Source organism: Somniosus microcephalus, chromosome 25 (assembly GCF_052327205.1).
Source record: "Somniosus microcephalus isolate GS21.2 chromosome 25, FLI_Smic_1.0, whole genome shotgun sequence".
In the NCBI taxonomy this organism is placed as follows: domain Eukaryota; kingdom Metazoa; phylum Chordata; class Chondrichthyes; order Squaliformes; family Somniosidae; genus Somniosus; species Somniosus microcephalus.
In genome coordinates this window covers 1,740,931-1,754,725 of record NC_141011.1, presented here as the reverse complement: position 1 = coordinate 1,754,725, position 13,795 = coordinate 1,740,931, and the positions used below count along the sequence as shown (strand labels likewise).

Genomic DNA, 13,795 nt, shown 5'->3' with positions numbered 1-13,795 from the left:
CAGATAAAGTAGAGATGACAGAAGCGATCTGTCAATGGTGGGAGAGGTAATGAGGTCAGACTGGATGGAGACTTGTGTAAAGACTTGCAGCATCCTCAATCTGTAGTGGAAATGCAGTTTAGAGAAGCTCGTGGTTATGGGAGCATATCTCAGTCAGCTGGGAGCTTTGACTTGACATTTGAAGCTGTCAACTCATCAGCTGATTCAATGGCCACTGACCTCCCGCCTCAGCTTCACAACGAGGTCTAGGCACAGTGGAAAACCGGTGGGCGACCTGTCAAATCCAAAAAGCTGGGAAAAAAAACATTGATAAGTGGCTGTAAACAAGCCAATAATGATTTTAATTGCCTCCCCCGCTGCTGCCTGTCGGGTCTGCTCAACGCTGACAGACCCGACATTTGGTAAAGGCGGTGGGGTTCACAGCTGGTTCCCAATCCGCTGGGGAGAAAAAACACTTTCCCACCCGACCCACCACCAATCACGCCCGCTGACCACCCCCCCCCGCCCCCTGAAAAATCCAGCCCAGAGAGAATGTTTCCACTGTAAGGAAGAGCAAAACTCGAGGCCATCAATATAAAATAGTCACCAAGAAATCCAATAGGGAATTCAGAAGAAACTTCTTTACCCAGCGAGTGGTGGGAATGTGGAACTCGCTACCACAGGAAGTGCTTGAAGCGAATAGTATAGATGCATTTAAGGGGAGGCTAGACAAGCACATGAGGGAGAAGGGAATAGAGGGTTAGGCTGATAGAGTGAGATGAGGAAAGACGGGAGGAGGCTCGAGTGGAGCATCAATGCCGGCATGGACTGGTTGGGCCGAATGGCCTGTTTCTGTGCCGTAGATCCGGTGTAATCCTTTGACCAAGCATTTGGTCACCTGTCCTAATATCTCCTTTGGCTCGGTACCACTTCTTGTCTAATTACACTCCTGTGAAGCACCTTGGGACGTTTCACTACATTAAAGGTGCTATAAATGCAAGTTGTTGTTGTAGTAAGTGTTTAAACTTGTTCGTTTGTTGCCTTACCTCTGTGGGCTGGATATTAAGCAGGGGGTTTGGTTCGTCATCTTCTGACTGACAGTTTTTCCTGCAGTAAGCTGGACAGTCGTGTAAATTAAAAAGGCATAAATTTGAGTTTACTGTATAACGCTCTGGATGGGTGAATAAAGGTAGGCTGAATGGCCAGCTGTTGTTATCTTGTGAAATAGGTTGCCTTCTGCCACAGCACTTTTTTTTACACCGCACTGCTGCAGTAGAAATGGATGCTGTGTGGGTAATATTTTAAGGTGGATTTTTGGTACCTGCAGTTTTATACAAATTTGCCCCAAAATTCCAAGTAACGCAATCCACCATAAGTGGCATAAACCCGGAGTATCCTTTCTAAGTTTCAAATTATGACCCCACTTCCCCCTGTTAGATTCACAGGATTTATGCTCTACAAAACCATCATCATTTTGGGCCAATACAATAGCAAAATACTGCGGATGCTGGAAATCTGAAATAAAAACAAAAAATGCTGGAAACAGTCAGCAGGTCAGGCAGCACCTGTGGAGAGAGAAACAGAGTTAACGTTTCAGCTCGATGACCCTTCCTGAGAACTGGAAACAGTTGGAGATGTAACAGGTTTTTAAGCAAGTGTGGGGCAAGGAGAGGGCGGAGGGGGGAAAGAACAAAAGGGAAGGTCTGTGATAGGGTGGAAGGCAGAAGAGATTAAATGACAAAAGGGACGATGGTGCAAGGCAAAAAGGGGTGGTAATGGGACAAGTAAAGAAACAAAAGATGGGTCTAGAGGAGGCGTAAATGGGAACAGCAGAATCATTACCAACAGCTGCTGTCCGATATGATATATATTTGTTACGATCTGAAATTGTTGAACTCAATGTTGAGTCCAGAAGGCTGTAAAGTGCCTAATCAAAAGATGAGGTGCTGTTCCTCGAGCTTACGCTGAACTTCCGTGGAACAGTGTAAGAGGTCAAAGACAGAGAGGTCAGAGTGGGAGTAGAGTGGAGCGGAGAATTAAAATGACAGGTGACCGGAAGCTCAGGGTCAGGTTTGAGGACTGAATGGAAGTGTTCACAAAGCAGTCACCCAATCTGCATTTGGTCTCCCCAATGTAGAGGAGACCACATCGTGAGCAGCGAATACAATATACTAGATTAGAAGAAGTACAAGTAAATCGCTGTTTCACCTGGAAGGAGTGTTTGGGGCCCTGGACAGTGGGAAGGGAGGAGGTAAAAGGGCAGGTGTTGCACCTGCGCTTGCACGGGAAGGTGGCGTGTGAAGGGGAAGGGGTGTTGGGGGTGATTGAGGAATGGACCAGGGTGTCGTGGAGGGAACGGTCCCTTCGGAATGCTGGGAGGGAAAGATGTGTTGGTGGTGGCATCACACTTTAGGTGGTGGACATGGCAGAGGATGATCCATTGAACGCGGAGGCTGGTGGGGTGGAATGTGAGGACAAGGGAGGGAGGGGAAGGGGTGAGAGCAGAAGTGTGGGCAATGGAACGGACACAGTCGAGAGCCCTGTCAATCATGGTGGAGGGTAATCCTCGGTTGAGGAAAAAGGAAGACATATTAGAAGCACTGGTATGGAAGGTGGCATCGTCAGAGCAGATGTGGTGGAGATGGAGAAACTGGGAGAATGGAATAGAGTCCTTACAGGAAGTGGGGTGGGAGGAAGTGTAGTCCAGGTAGCTGTGGGAGTCGGTGGGTTTATCGTGGATATTGGTTGACAGCCTATCCCCAGAAAGGGAGATATAGAAGCTGATGAAAGGGAGGGAAGAGTTGGAGATGGATCATGGGAAGGTGAGGGAAGGGAAGGGAAGAGTCGGAGATGGATCATGTGAAGGTGAGGGAAGGGAAGGGAAGAGTCGGAGATGGATCATGCGAAGGTGAGGGAAGGGGAGGGAAGAGTCGGAGATGGATCATGTGAAGGTGAGGAAAGGGAAGGGAAGAGTCGGAGATGGATCATGTGAAGGTGAGGGAAGGGAAGGGAAGAGTCGGAGATGGATCATGTGAAGGGAAGGGAAGGGAAGAGTCGGAGATGGATCATGTGAAGGTGAGGGAAGGGGAGGGAAGAGTTGGAGATGGATCATGTGCAGGGAAGGGAAGAGGAGGGAAGAGTCGGAGATGGATCATGTGAAGGTGAGGGAAGAGGAGGGAAGAGTCGGAGATGGATCATGTGAAGGTGAGGGAAGGGGAGGGAAGAGTTGGAGATGGATCATGTGAAGGTGAGGGAAGGGAAGGGAAGCGTCGGAGATGGATCATGTGAAGGGAAGGGAAGGGAAGAGTCGGAGATGGATCATGTGAAGGTGAGGGAAGGGAAGGGAAGAGTCGGAGATGGATCATGTGAAGGTGAGGGAAGGGAAGAGTCGGAGATGGATCATGTGAAGGTGAGGGAAGGGGAGGGAAGAGTTGGAGATGGATCATGTGCAGGGAAGGGAAGAGGAGGGAAGAGTCGGAGATGGATCATGTGAAGGTGAGGGAAGAGGAGGGAAGAGTCGGAGATGGATCATGTGAAGGTGAGGGAAGGGGAGGGAAGAGTTGGAGATGGATCATGTGAAGGTGAGGGAAGGGAAGGGAAGAGTCGGAGATGGATCATGTGAAGGGAAGGGGAGGGAAGAGTTGGAGATGGATCATGTGAAGGTGAGGGAAGGGAAGAGTCGGAGATGGATCATGTGAAGGTGAGGGAAGGGAAGGGAAGAGTTGGAGATGGATCATGTGAAGGTGAGGGAAGGGGAGGGAAGAGTCGGAGATGGATCATGTGAAGGTGAGGGAAGGGAAGAGTTGGAGATGGATCATGTGAAGGTGAGGGAAGGGGAGGGAAGAGTCGGAGATGGATCATGTGAAGGTGAGGGAAGAGGAGGGAAGAGTCGGAGATGGATCATGTGAAGGTGAGGGAAGAGGAGGGAAGAGTCGGAGATGGATCATGTGAAGGTGAGGGAAGGGAAGGGAAGAGTCGGAGATGGATCATGTGAAGCGAAGGGAAGAGTCGGAGATGGATCATGTGAAGGTGAGGGAAGGGGAGGGAAGAGTCGGAGATGGATCATGTGAAGGTGAGGGAAGGGAAGGGAAGAGTCGGAGATGGATCATGTGAAGGTTAGGGAAGGGTGGAAATTGGAAGCAAAGTTGATGAAATTTCCCAGTTTGTGGTGAGAGCAGGAAGCGGTGCCAATACAGTCGTCCATATACAGATATTCTGTATCTTCAAGGTCAAAATTTTATTGCTTGTTGAGTTCGTAAAAATGTTTTGAAGTATTCTAATATGGCCAGTAACTCTCTTCTGGGGGAGGTCATTACTGTAGTTTGTTTTTCAGGAAGAAAATTTCTGCTTTTTATTTGTCAGATTCGTCTATTTGTCTGAAAGAACATTTTCATTTTTTAAATCTTGTCTGTTTCAATTTCAAAAGTATTTTAATTTCAAACTTGATCCCCAGGTTTTCCATATCTCCCATTTTCCTTGGGCACCACTGCCTTAACTATACACCCGCCCTTTGTTTCCTGAATGTCTTTATTGCAAAGTTAGAATCTGCCATAAATATTCTGTCGGGTACAGCAGTGCTGGTCACTCCAATATGTGGTCTAAGGAGAGAGGGATGGGCAGGTGAAAGGTTTATCTATCTATCTATACATAAAAGTCTTGCTGGTGGACAATGTGTGTGCATAATTTTTATGTTTAAAAATAGCGTATTATATTTAGAATGAAATTGTAGATGATTATTCTATCAACCCGTGATGTAATCATGCTGTTTTATAAGTAGTGTTTGGAGCAAATGCTAGCCATTTTAAACCTTTAAACCCTTTGAAGGAGTCAGCTGTGGCCCAGTGGCAGCACACTCACCTCTGAGTCAGAAGGTTGTGGGTTCAAGTCCCACTCCAGAGACTTGAGCACATAATCTAGGCTGACACTCCAGTGCAGTGCTGAGGGAGTGCCGCACTGGCGGAGGTGCTGCCTTTCGGATGAGATGTTTAACCAAGGCCCTGTTTTCCCTCTCAGGTGGACATAAAAGACCCCATGGCACTATTTCGAAGAAGAGCAGGGGCGTTCTACCTAGTGTCCTGGGTCCTGGACAATATTTATCCTTCAAGCACCATCACTAAAACAGAGGGGGTAATTTTAACCCCATTATCTCATTGCTGTTTGTGGGAGCTTGCTGTGTACAAATTGGCTGCTGTGTTTCCTACATTCCAAAGATGTGCGAGTTAGGTTGATTGGCTATGATAAATTGACCCTTAGTGTTAGGGGGATTAAATACGTGGGGTTACGGGGATAGGGTGGGATATGTGTTGGTGTAGGGGTTACGGGGATCGGGTGGGATATGTGTCGGTGCAGGCTCGATGGGCCGAAATGGCCTCTATCTGCACTGTGGGGTTTCTGTGATTTCTGTGATTACAGCAGTGACTACACTTCAAAAGTACTTCACTGGCTGTAAAGCAATTTGGGGCGACCTTGAGGTCGTAAAATGCTATATGAATGCAAGTTCTTTCTCTGTCTTTGATGTTGTGTGCACAGTATCAGGAGAGACCCATGAATAGATATTAATAAATATGCTGCATCAAGTGTGTTTGTCCTCTGCCAATGACTGTCATAAAAATCCTAACTGACTCATATGTTCCAGAAACTGGTTGAAAAACACTGTTGTCGAGTACATTTCTCTCAAACCTCTGAATTCTTTCAGTGGCCATGTGTGCCCCTCCCCCACTCCCGCAGATCAGTATCCCCTTTGTAACAGGGTAACCTATTACATAATATGAGAAATGTCATGGCAACCTGTTAGTTATATTATTGGTTCAATACAGTATTACTGGTACTTATACTCTGTGCCGAGTGGCTCACCTCCTGACCCCTCAAAGTCTCTCCATCATCTACAAGGCTCAAGTCAAGAGTGCGATGGAATGCTCATTGCTTGAATAGTGATTGAATCCGGTTGAGTGCTGCCACCACAACACTCAGGGTGCCTGGCACCATCCAGGACAGAGCAGTCTACTTAATCTGGGCTCCTGCATTGGACACAATATCCAACCCCTCCACCACTGCCAGATCTGACGGGGCCTCGTTCTCCTCTGACAATACCGCCCACTTCTCCAGGATCACCCTGAAGAGCTACAATAGCGCCCGGCTCCATTCTTCTCCACCATCTGTCTTACTAAATCCCTCTCCCCTGCTCCGCCATCCTCACCTCTAACAACAGGTGTGAGAAGCTCAGGGATTTCTTCATTCAGCTGTCTCTGCTGCTTACCACCTCGCTCTACCTCTCCGCCACCTCGCTCTACCTCTCCGCCACCTCGCTCAGCCCCTCCGCCACCTCACTCTACCTCTCCGCCACCTCGCTCTACCTCTCTGCCACCTCGCTCAGACCCTCCGCCACCTCGCTCAGACCCTCCGCCACCTCGCCCTACCTCTTCACCACCTCGCCCTACCTCTCCGCCACCTCACTCAGACCCTCCGCCACCTTGCTCTACCTCTCCGCCACCTCGCTCTACCTCTCCGCCACCTCGCTCTACCTCTCCGCCACCTCGCTCTATCTCTCCGCCACCTCGCTCAGCCCCTCCGCCACCTCACTCTACCTCTCCGCCACCTCGCTCTACCTCTCTGCCACCTCGCTCAGACCCTCCGCCACCTCGCTCAGACCCTCCGCCACCTCGCCCTACCTCTTCACCACCTCACCCTACCTCTCCACCACCTCACTCAGACCCTCCGCCACCTTGCTCTACCTCTCCGCCACCTCGCCCTACCTCTCCGCCACCTCGCTCTACCTCTCCGCCACCTCACTCTACCTCTCCGCCACCTCGCTCAGACCCTCCGCCACCTCGCCCTACCTCTTCACCACCTCGCCCTACCTCTCCGCCACCTCACTCAGACCCTCCGCCACCTTGCTCTACCTCTCCGCCACCTCGCTCTACCTCTCCGCCACCTCGCTCAGACCCTCCGCCACCTCGCCCTACCTCTTCACCACCTCGCCCTACCTCTCCGCCACCTCACTCAGACCCTCCGCCACCTCACTCTACCTCTCCGCCACCTCGCTCTACCTCTCTGCCACCTCGCTCAGACCCTCCGCCACCTCGCTCAGACCCTCCGCCACCTCGCCCTACCTCTTCACCACCTCACCCTACCTCTCCACCACCTCACTCAGACCCTCCGCCACCTTGCTCTACCTCTCCGCCACCTCGCCCTACCTCTCCGCCACCTCGCTCTACCTCTCCGCCACCTCACTCTACCTCTCCGCCACCTCGCTCAGACCCTCCGCCACCTCGCCCTACCTCTTCACCACCTCGCCCTACCTCTTCACCACCTCACCCTACCTCTCCGCCACCTCACTCAGACCCTCCGCCACCTTGCTCTACCTCTCCGCCACCTCGCCCTACCTCTCCGCCACCTCGCTCAGCCCTTCCGCTGCCCCTCTGAGCCACAATTTCCTCTAGATAAACTACTGAAATTATCATCTTTGGCCCCCCACCACAAAATTCAAACCCTCATCATTGACTCAATTCTCCTTCCTGGCCAGATTGCTCACAACTTCGATGTCCTATTCAACTCTGAGCTGATATTCTGACCCTCTCTATATCGTCTCTATTACAAAGACCGCCTATATCCACCTCTGTGTTTTCTTTGACATGTTTTTAAATGTGTTTATTAGTTATTAAATGTAATTATTTTAATCTAATTCAGGCATTAAAAAGCAACACGGCCACTGAAAGGAGTGTCAAAGCAACAATCTCTTGAGCAATTTGATTGGTCAATTTTGTGGAACTTACTGGTTCATGGAATGGTAGCTTTGAAAATAATTGGGAGATTTGATTGTACGATTATCTGCTGGTTACTTATTCCTCATTGGTACATTTTTAATGAATTCACAACAAGTCGCTAAGTTATTTGATTGGTTCAATTAAGCACTTGTCTAAGTTACCAATCACGCTATTGTGCACCGTGGATATGTGACGCTGTGGAGGTGTGACACCTCTGTGACCATAATTCTAAAAAAGACTTTTAGTTACATAAATGCGTATTTTAGCTTGTCGTTATCACCCATTATAATCTTCTTCTTTTGTAGATAATTCCTCCAACTCAGCAACTCTGGATGAAGCCAGTACAAGCACCATGGAGCCCAACAATTCACTGTCGCCTTCTGTCAACCTCACTACTCTTTGCCAAACACCAAATAGGCGTCATCACCTTCGACCAAACAGCGTTCCTTATCCAGACTCTGTCACAGGTGCTTTGTTTAAATTATAACTTAATCATTTTCCCCTTACTGTTAGTTGGCAGAGCTCATTAAAGTTAGTTGCCTCAGAATGCAAACACTTTGGCCCTAAATTCCATGGGCTCCAATCCCGTCAGTTACGCTGGCATCATGCTCGACGGTGCCCTCTGGTACTGACCGCTGCCCGGAGTTTGCGGGGTCAGTGGGACGACCCACCTACCCCATGTGCCAGGAAATGTGGCTGTCTGCCCATGGGAGGGTTGCCCTTGCCCCACACCCAATCCCAAAACTGCATCCATTTACTTAAAATAAAAAGTTTTTTCCTCTTTGGGAATCATGGCTGCTTGCCAGGCCCGGACGCGGCTGGTGGGGCCCACATGGACCCTTGTGGAAACCGGTATACCCCCTGTTACTGGAGGCACCAGTTGCCACGACTACACTCCTGGCTTAGCAAGTCCCGATCCCTGGCCCGTCATGGCCTTGCAAGAGATGGATTGAAGTTCCGCCCCTTACAAGGCAACCTGGAAACTCCCAGAAATGTCGTAGATCTGATGTAATCAGGTCTCTGCCATTTCTAGGAGGGGTCTGTTGGCTTCCCATTGCAGTTGAGACTGACAGAGCTTCAAGGGATTTCAGGGCCTTTATTTATAAAGTAAGAAATTAAGAAAAATTATTTGCAAAAAGGGTGGTGTGGTAGTGCATAGAATGGTACAGCACAGGAGGAGGCCATTCAGCCCATCGTGCCTGTGCCAGCTCTTTGAAAGAGCTCTCCAGTTAGTCCCACTCCCCCGCTCTTTCCCCACAGCCCTGCAATGTTTCCCCTTCAGGTCTATCCAATTCCCTTTGACAGTCACTATTGAATCTGCTTCCTACACCCTTTCAGGCCTTCCTTCATTTGTAAGCCTAGATAGTGCAGTACTGAGGGAGTGCTGCATGGTCAGAGGTGCCGTCTGTCGGATGAGACATTAAACCGAGGCCCCGTCTACCCTCTCAGGTGGATGTAAAAGATCCCATAGCACTATTTTAAAGAAGAGCAATGCACAAATCTTTGAAGGTGGCAGGACAGATTAACAAAGCAGTTAATAAAGCACATGGGATCCTGGGCTTTATAAACAGAGGCAGAGAGTACAAAAACCAGGAAGTTATTCTAAATCTATATAAAACACTTGTCCGGCCCCAGCTGGAGTACTGTGTCCAATTCTGGGCACCGCACTTTAGGAAGGATGTGAAGACTTGGAGAGGGTGCAAAAGAGATTTACTAGATTGGTTCCATGGTTGAGGGATTACAGTTACGTGGATAGACTAGAGGAGTACAGCAAGTGCAGGGGTGCAACTAAAAAGGATATTAGGAAAGCAAAGAGAGAGCATGAAAAATTCTTGGCAAGTAAAATCAAGGAAAGCCCAAAGATGTTTTATAAATATATTAAGAGTAAGAGGATAACTAAAGAAAGGGTAGGGCCTATTAGAGATCATGAGGGTAATCTGTGTGTGGAGGCGGGAGACGTCGGTAGGGTTTTTAATGAATACTTTGCGTCTGTTTTCACAAAGGAGAGGGGCGAAGCAGACATTGCTATCGGGGAGGAGGAGTGTGAAATATTAAATGAAATAAACAGTGAGAGGGGAAGTATTAAGGGGTTTAGCAGCTTTACAAGTGGATAAATCCCCAGGCCCGGATGAAATGTTAAGCGAAGCAAATGAGGAAATAGCAGAGGCCCTGACCATCATTTTTCAATCCTCTCTGGCTTCAGGTGTGGTGCTGGAGGACTGCTAATGTGGTACCCTTGTTTAAAAAGGGAGAAAAGGATAGACCGAGTAATTACAGGCCAGTCAGCCTAACCTCGGTGGTGGGAAAATTATTGGAAAGAATTCTGAAGGACAGGATAAATCTTCATTTAGAAAGACATGGATTAATCAAGGATAGTCAGCACGGATTTGTTAAGGGAAGGTCGTGTCTGACAAACTTAATTGAATTTTTTGAGGAGGTAACAAGGAGGGTAGATGAGGGCAGTGCATTTGATGTAGTTTATATGGACTTTAGCAAGGGTTTTGATAAGGTTCCACATGGCAGACTGGTCACGAAGTTAAAAGCCCATGGGATCCAGGGCAAAGTGTCAAGTTGGATTCAAAACTGGCTGGGAGACAGGAAGCAGAGGGTAATGGTTGATGGGTGTTTCTGTGACTGGAAGGCTGTTTCCAGTGGGGTTCCGCAGGGCTCAGTACTAGGTCCCTTGCTTTTTGTGGTATATATCAATGATCTAGACTTGAATATAGGGGGTATGATTAAGAAGTTTGTAAATGATTCTAAAATCGGCTGTGTGGTTGATGTTGAAGAAGGAAGCTGTAGACTGCAGGAAGATATCAATAAATTGGTCAGGTGGGCAGAACAGTGGCAAATGGAATTTAGTCCGGAGAAGTGTGAGGTAATGCATTTGGGGAGGGCTAACAAGGAAAGGGAATACACATTAAGTGGTAGGACACTGAGTAGCGTAGAGGAACAAAGGGACCTTGGAGTGCATGTCCACAGATCCCTGAAGGTAGCAGGCCAGGTAGATAAGGTGGTTAAGAAGGCATACGGAATGCTTGCCTTTATTAGCCGTGGCATAGAATAGAAGAGCATCAACTGTATAAAACACTAGTTAGGCCTCAGCTAGAGTACTGTGTGCAGTTCTGGTCACCACATTACAGGAAAGATGTGATTGCACTAAAGAGGGTACAGAGGAGATTTACAAGGATGTTGCTGGGAGTAGAGAATCTTAGCTATGAGGAAAGACTGGATAGGCTGGGTCTGTTTTCCTTGGAACAGAGGAGGCTGAGGGGAGACCTTATTGAGGTGTATAAAATTATAAGGGGCCTAGGATAAAGTGGATAGAAAGGACCTATTTCCCTTAGCAGAGGGGTCAAAAACCAGGGGGCACAGATTTAAAGTAATTGGGGGAAGGTTTAGAGGGGATTTGAGGGGAAATTCCTTCACCCAGAGGGTTGTGGGGGTCTGGAACTCACTGCCTGAAAGGGTGGTAGAGGCAGGAACCCGAACCACATTTAAAAAGTATTTGGATGTGCACTTGGGATGCTCTAACCTGCAGGGCTACGGACCAAGAGCTGGGAAGTGGGATTAGGCTGGATAGCTCTTTGTTGGCCGGCGCGGACACGATGGGCTGAAATGGCCTCCTTCCGTGCTGTAACTTTCTATGATTCTATGATTCTAAGCTGGGGTTGTTCTCCTTGGAGCAGAGAAGGCTAAGAGGAGATTTGATCGAGGTGTTTAAAATCATGAGGGGTCGAGATAGAGTAAATAAAGAGAAACTGTTTCCAGTGGCTGAAGGGTCGATAACGAGAGGTTACAGATTTAAGGTGATTGGCAAAAGAACCAGAGGCGACATGAGGAAAAACCTTTTTACACAGCGAGTGGTTAGGATTTGGAACGCGCTACCTGATAGGGTGGTGGATACTGATTCAATAGAAGCCTTCAAAAGTGAATTGGATAAATACTCGAAGGAGAAAAAATTGCAGGGATATGGGGAAAGAGCGGGAGAGTGGGACTAACTGGATTGGTCTTCGAAAGAGCTGGCGCAGACTCGATGAGCCGAATGGCCTCCTTCTGTGTTGTACTATTCTATGATTCTATGCACTCTCTCTGTCCTCCATGTACTCCTGCCCTCCTCCATATCTCGAATGGCGGGTCGGGAACCGCAGCAGGGACTCTCTAAGCCAGGAATGCAGCCAGAACCTGGTCTGAGACCCAGTGTTTCAGTAGCGGCCACTGAAGTGAGGCATTCCAGCCTCCACAAGAGTGCCGAGGGGGGTGGGTGCGGGGGGAGAGGGCACATCCCAAAGGGTGGAACAATGCCAGAACTTCCAGCATCATGGGGCAGGCTCCTGCAGGCACATAACATGCTTGTGCCCCAGCCATGCTCATGAGGAGCCTGCCCATTGATCCCACGAGCTCCAGCAGGGTCATTGCTGGAGATCAGCCTCAGGCACAAGTTATTGGGGCCTCTGAGTCAATAGAACGAAAGACAAATTTGTTTCTTAGTTGATTAAAAAGTAAAATGCTCCTAAATATGTCGGATCTCTGACGCGACTTGTGCTTTTCTCTCTTCCTCGCAGACAACAAGTCGTACGTTTCGCTGCTCGTGCTCTACATCGTCCTGGGAGTCATCGCTGGGGTGGTCCTGCTGTTCTGGTGTTGCTGGTCGCCGGGCTGGTTGGTCTGGAGGCTCAGTGTCTGCAGGTTCCTCCCGTGCTGTAATGCTGTCTGTGCAGCCTGTCAGCTCTGCACCCAGAGCTGCTGTCGGACCGACAACGTTCGACTGGCCAAGGTCACTCCGCAAAGCGCAATCCCTGTACCTGTGTAATATCCGTTGCCTAGGCTCCCCCCTTCCCTCTAAGAGTATGTTAATAATAGCCTGACCAGAGTTATGTAATACTCCAGCCTGACACTGCTACATTCCGACAGGCCCGGATTGGGTTGGAACTGCCTTTGGACTAATTTAACACTTACAATATGACGCACGATATTAGTTTGACTAATTCCATGGATTCCCTGTTCTTCAGGACAGAACGCGTGTAGGCATTCCGACTACTTTCATGTGGCCTAAGCAATATAAGGTTTACTAATTTGCCCTAGTCTTTCCAGACGTCTTTGTTGTACAAGGAAATGTGCAGAAAGCGCTGTCCTTTGTCTCTGTGTGAGGTGGTTAGTCATTTGTAGGTGAGCTCATTTCAACCTAATTCTGAATCGCAGCCAGGTCCTTCAAGGCAGTGGGATTACTGCCCGTGTAACACTCTAATAAACCACTGTCAAGGACATTTCTTTCCGAGTTTGGCCTCCAATGTTCCGCAGCCTTTGCTGGCTGGCCCATGTAGCTCTCTGGAAGGCCGAGTACGCGGTATATCATGGCTTTCTAGGGGTTGGGCCTTCTGAGGTCAGTGCATCCAGTGGAGCCACTCAGGAAGCTCCCGTGTATTGGTGACCTCACCTTCTGCCGCTGCGGCTGAGAAACCTGCCTCTATTTTTGTGACGACTCATGTTTTTACTGCAAGATTGGGAAGCACATTAAAGAAAAAGGACTGCCTCAGGGCTTGCCTTTTACGCTGGGTTTAACTTGCTTAGTGTTGGAGGCTGCGCACCCTAGGGGCAGTCATCTGCAAGTAAACGAGGGGATCCTGACGCATTGTTGTTTGACTCATGGGCCCCGATTTCCCCCCAGCCATCGGGCGGGGTTTCAGGCGGGTGGGGGCTGAAAATCCCGACTTTGGGGGTCCCGACACCATCCCGCCCAAAACCCCACCCCACGTAAATTTCAGGGGCGGCGGGTACCCGCCCCACACTGGGACCCGCCGAAACCAGGCGGGAAGGGATCAGTGCCAATGAACTGCCTGTTAACAGGCAGGTTTTAGCCTAATCCCTATTTCGAGGGGTTTCGTGTGGGTTTCCCGGCGGCTCCAAACCACGCCAGGTAGAGCAGGCGGGCCGTCGGGTTGAAGGAGTTGGAGGGGTCGCGATGTCGGTGCTCAGGTGAGTGATGGGTGCATGAGTGTAAAGGTAAGTGTGTTTGGTGTGTCTAAAGTGTGTAAAGAACTTTTACTTACCTGTAC

The 13,795-nt window shown here is 49.2% G+C and overlaps 1 protein-coding gene across 1 annotated transcript in view; it reads left to right on the top strand.

Moving 5' to 3' along the window:
• ldlrad2 (low density lipoprotein receptor class A domain containing 2) overlaps window positions 1-12,818 on the top strand; it is a 47,389-nt gene extending 34,571 nt beyond the window's left edge. Inside the window, exons 4-5 of the mRNA XM_085966769.1 lie at window positions 8,048-8,209; window positions 12,305-12,818. Of these exons, the coding sequence (XP_085822895.1) occupies window positions 8,048-8,209; window positions 12,305-12,552 (410 nt within the window). The 3' untranslated portion in view covers window positions 12,553-12,818. The remainder of the gene's footprint in view (window positions 1-8,047; window positions 8,210-12,304) is intronic.
• Window positions 12,819-13,795: the final 977 nt, after the last annotated feature.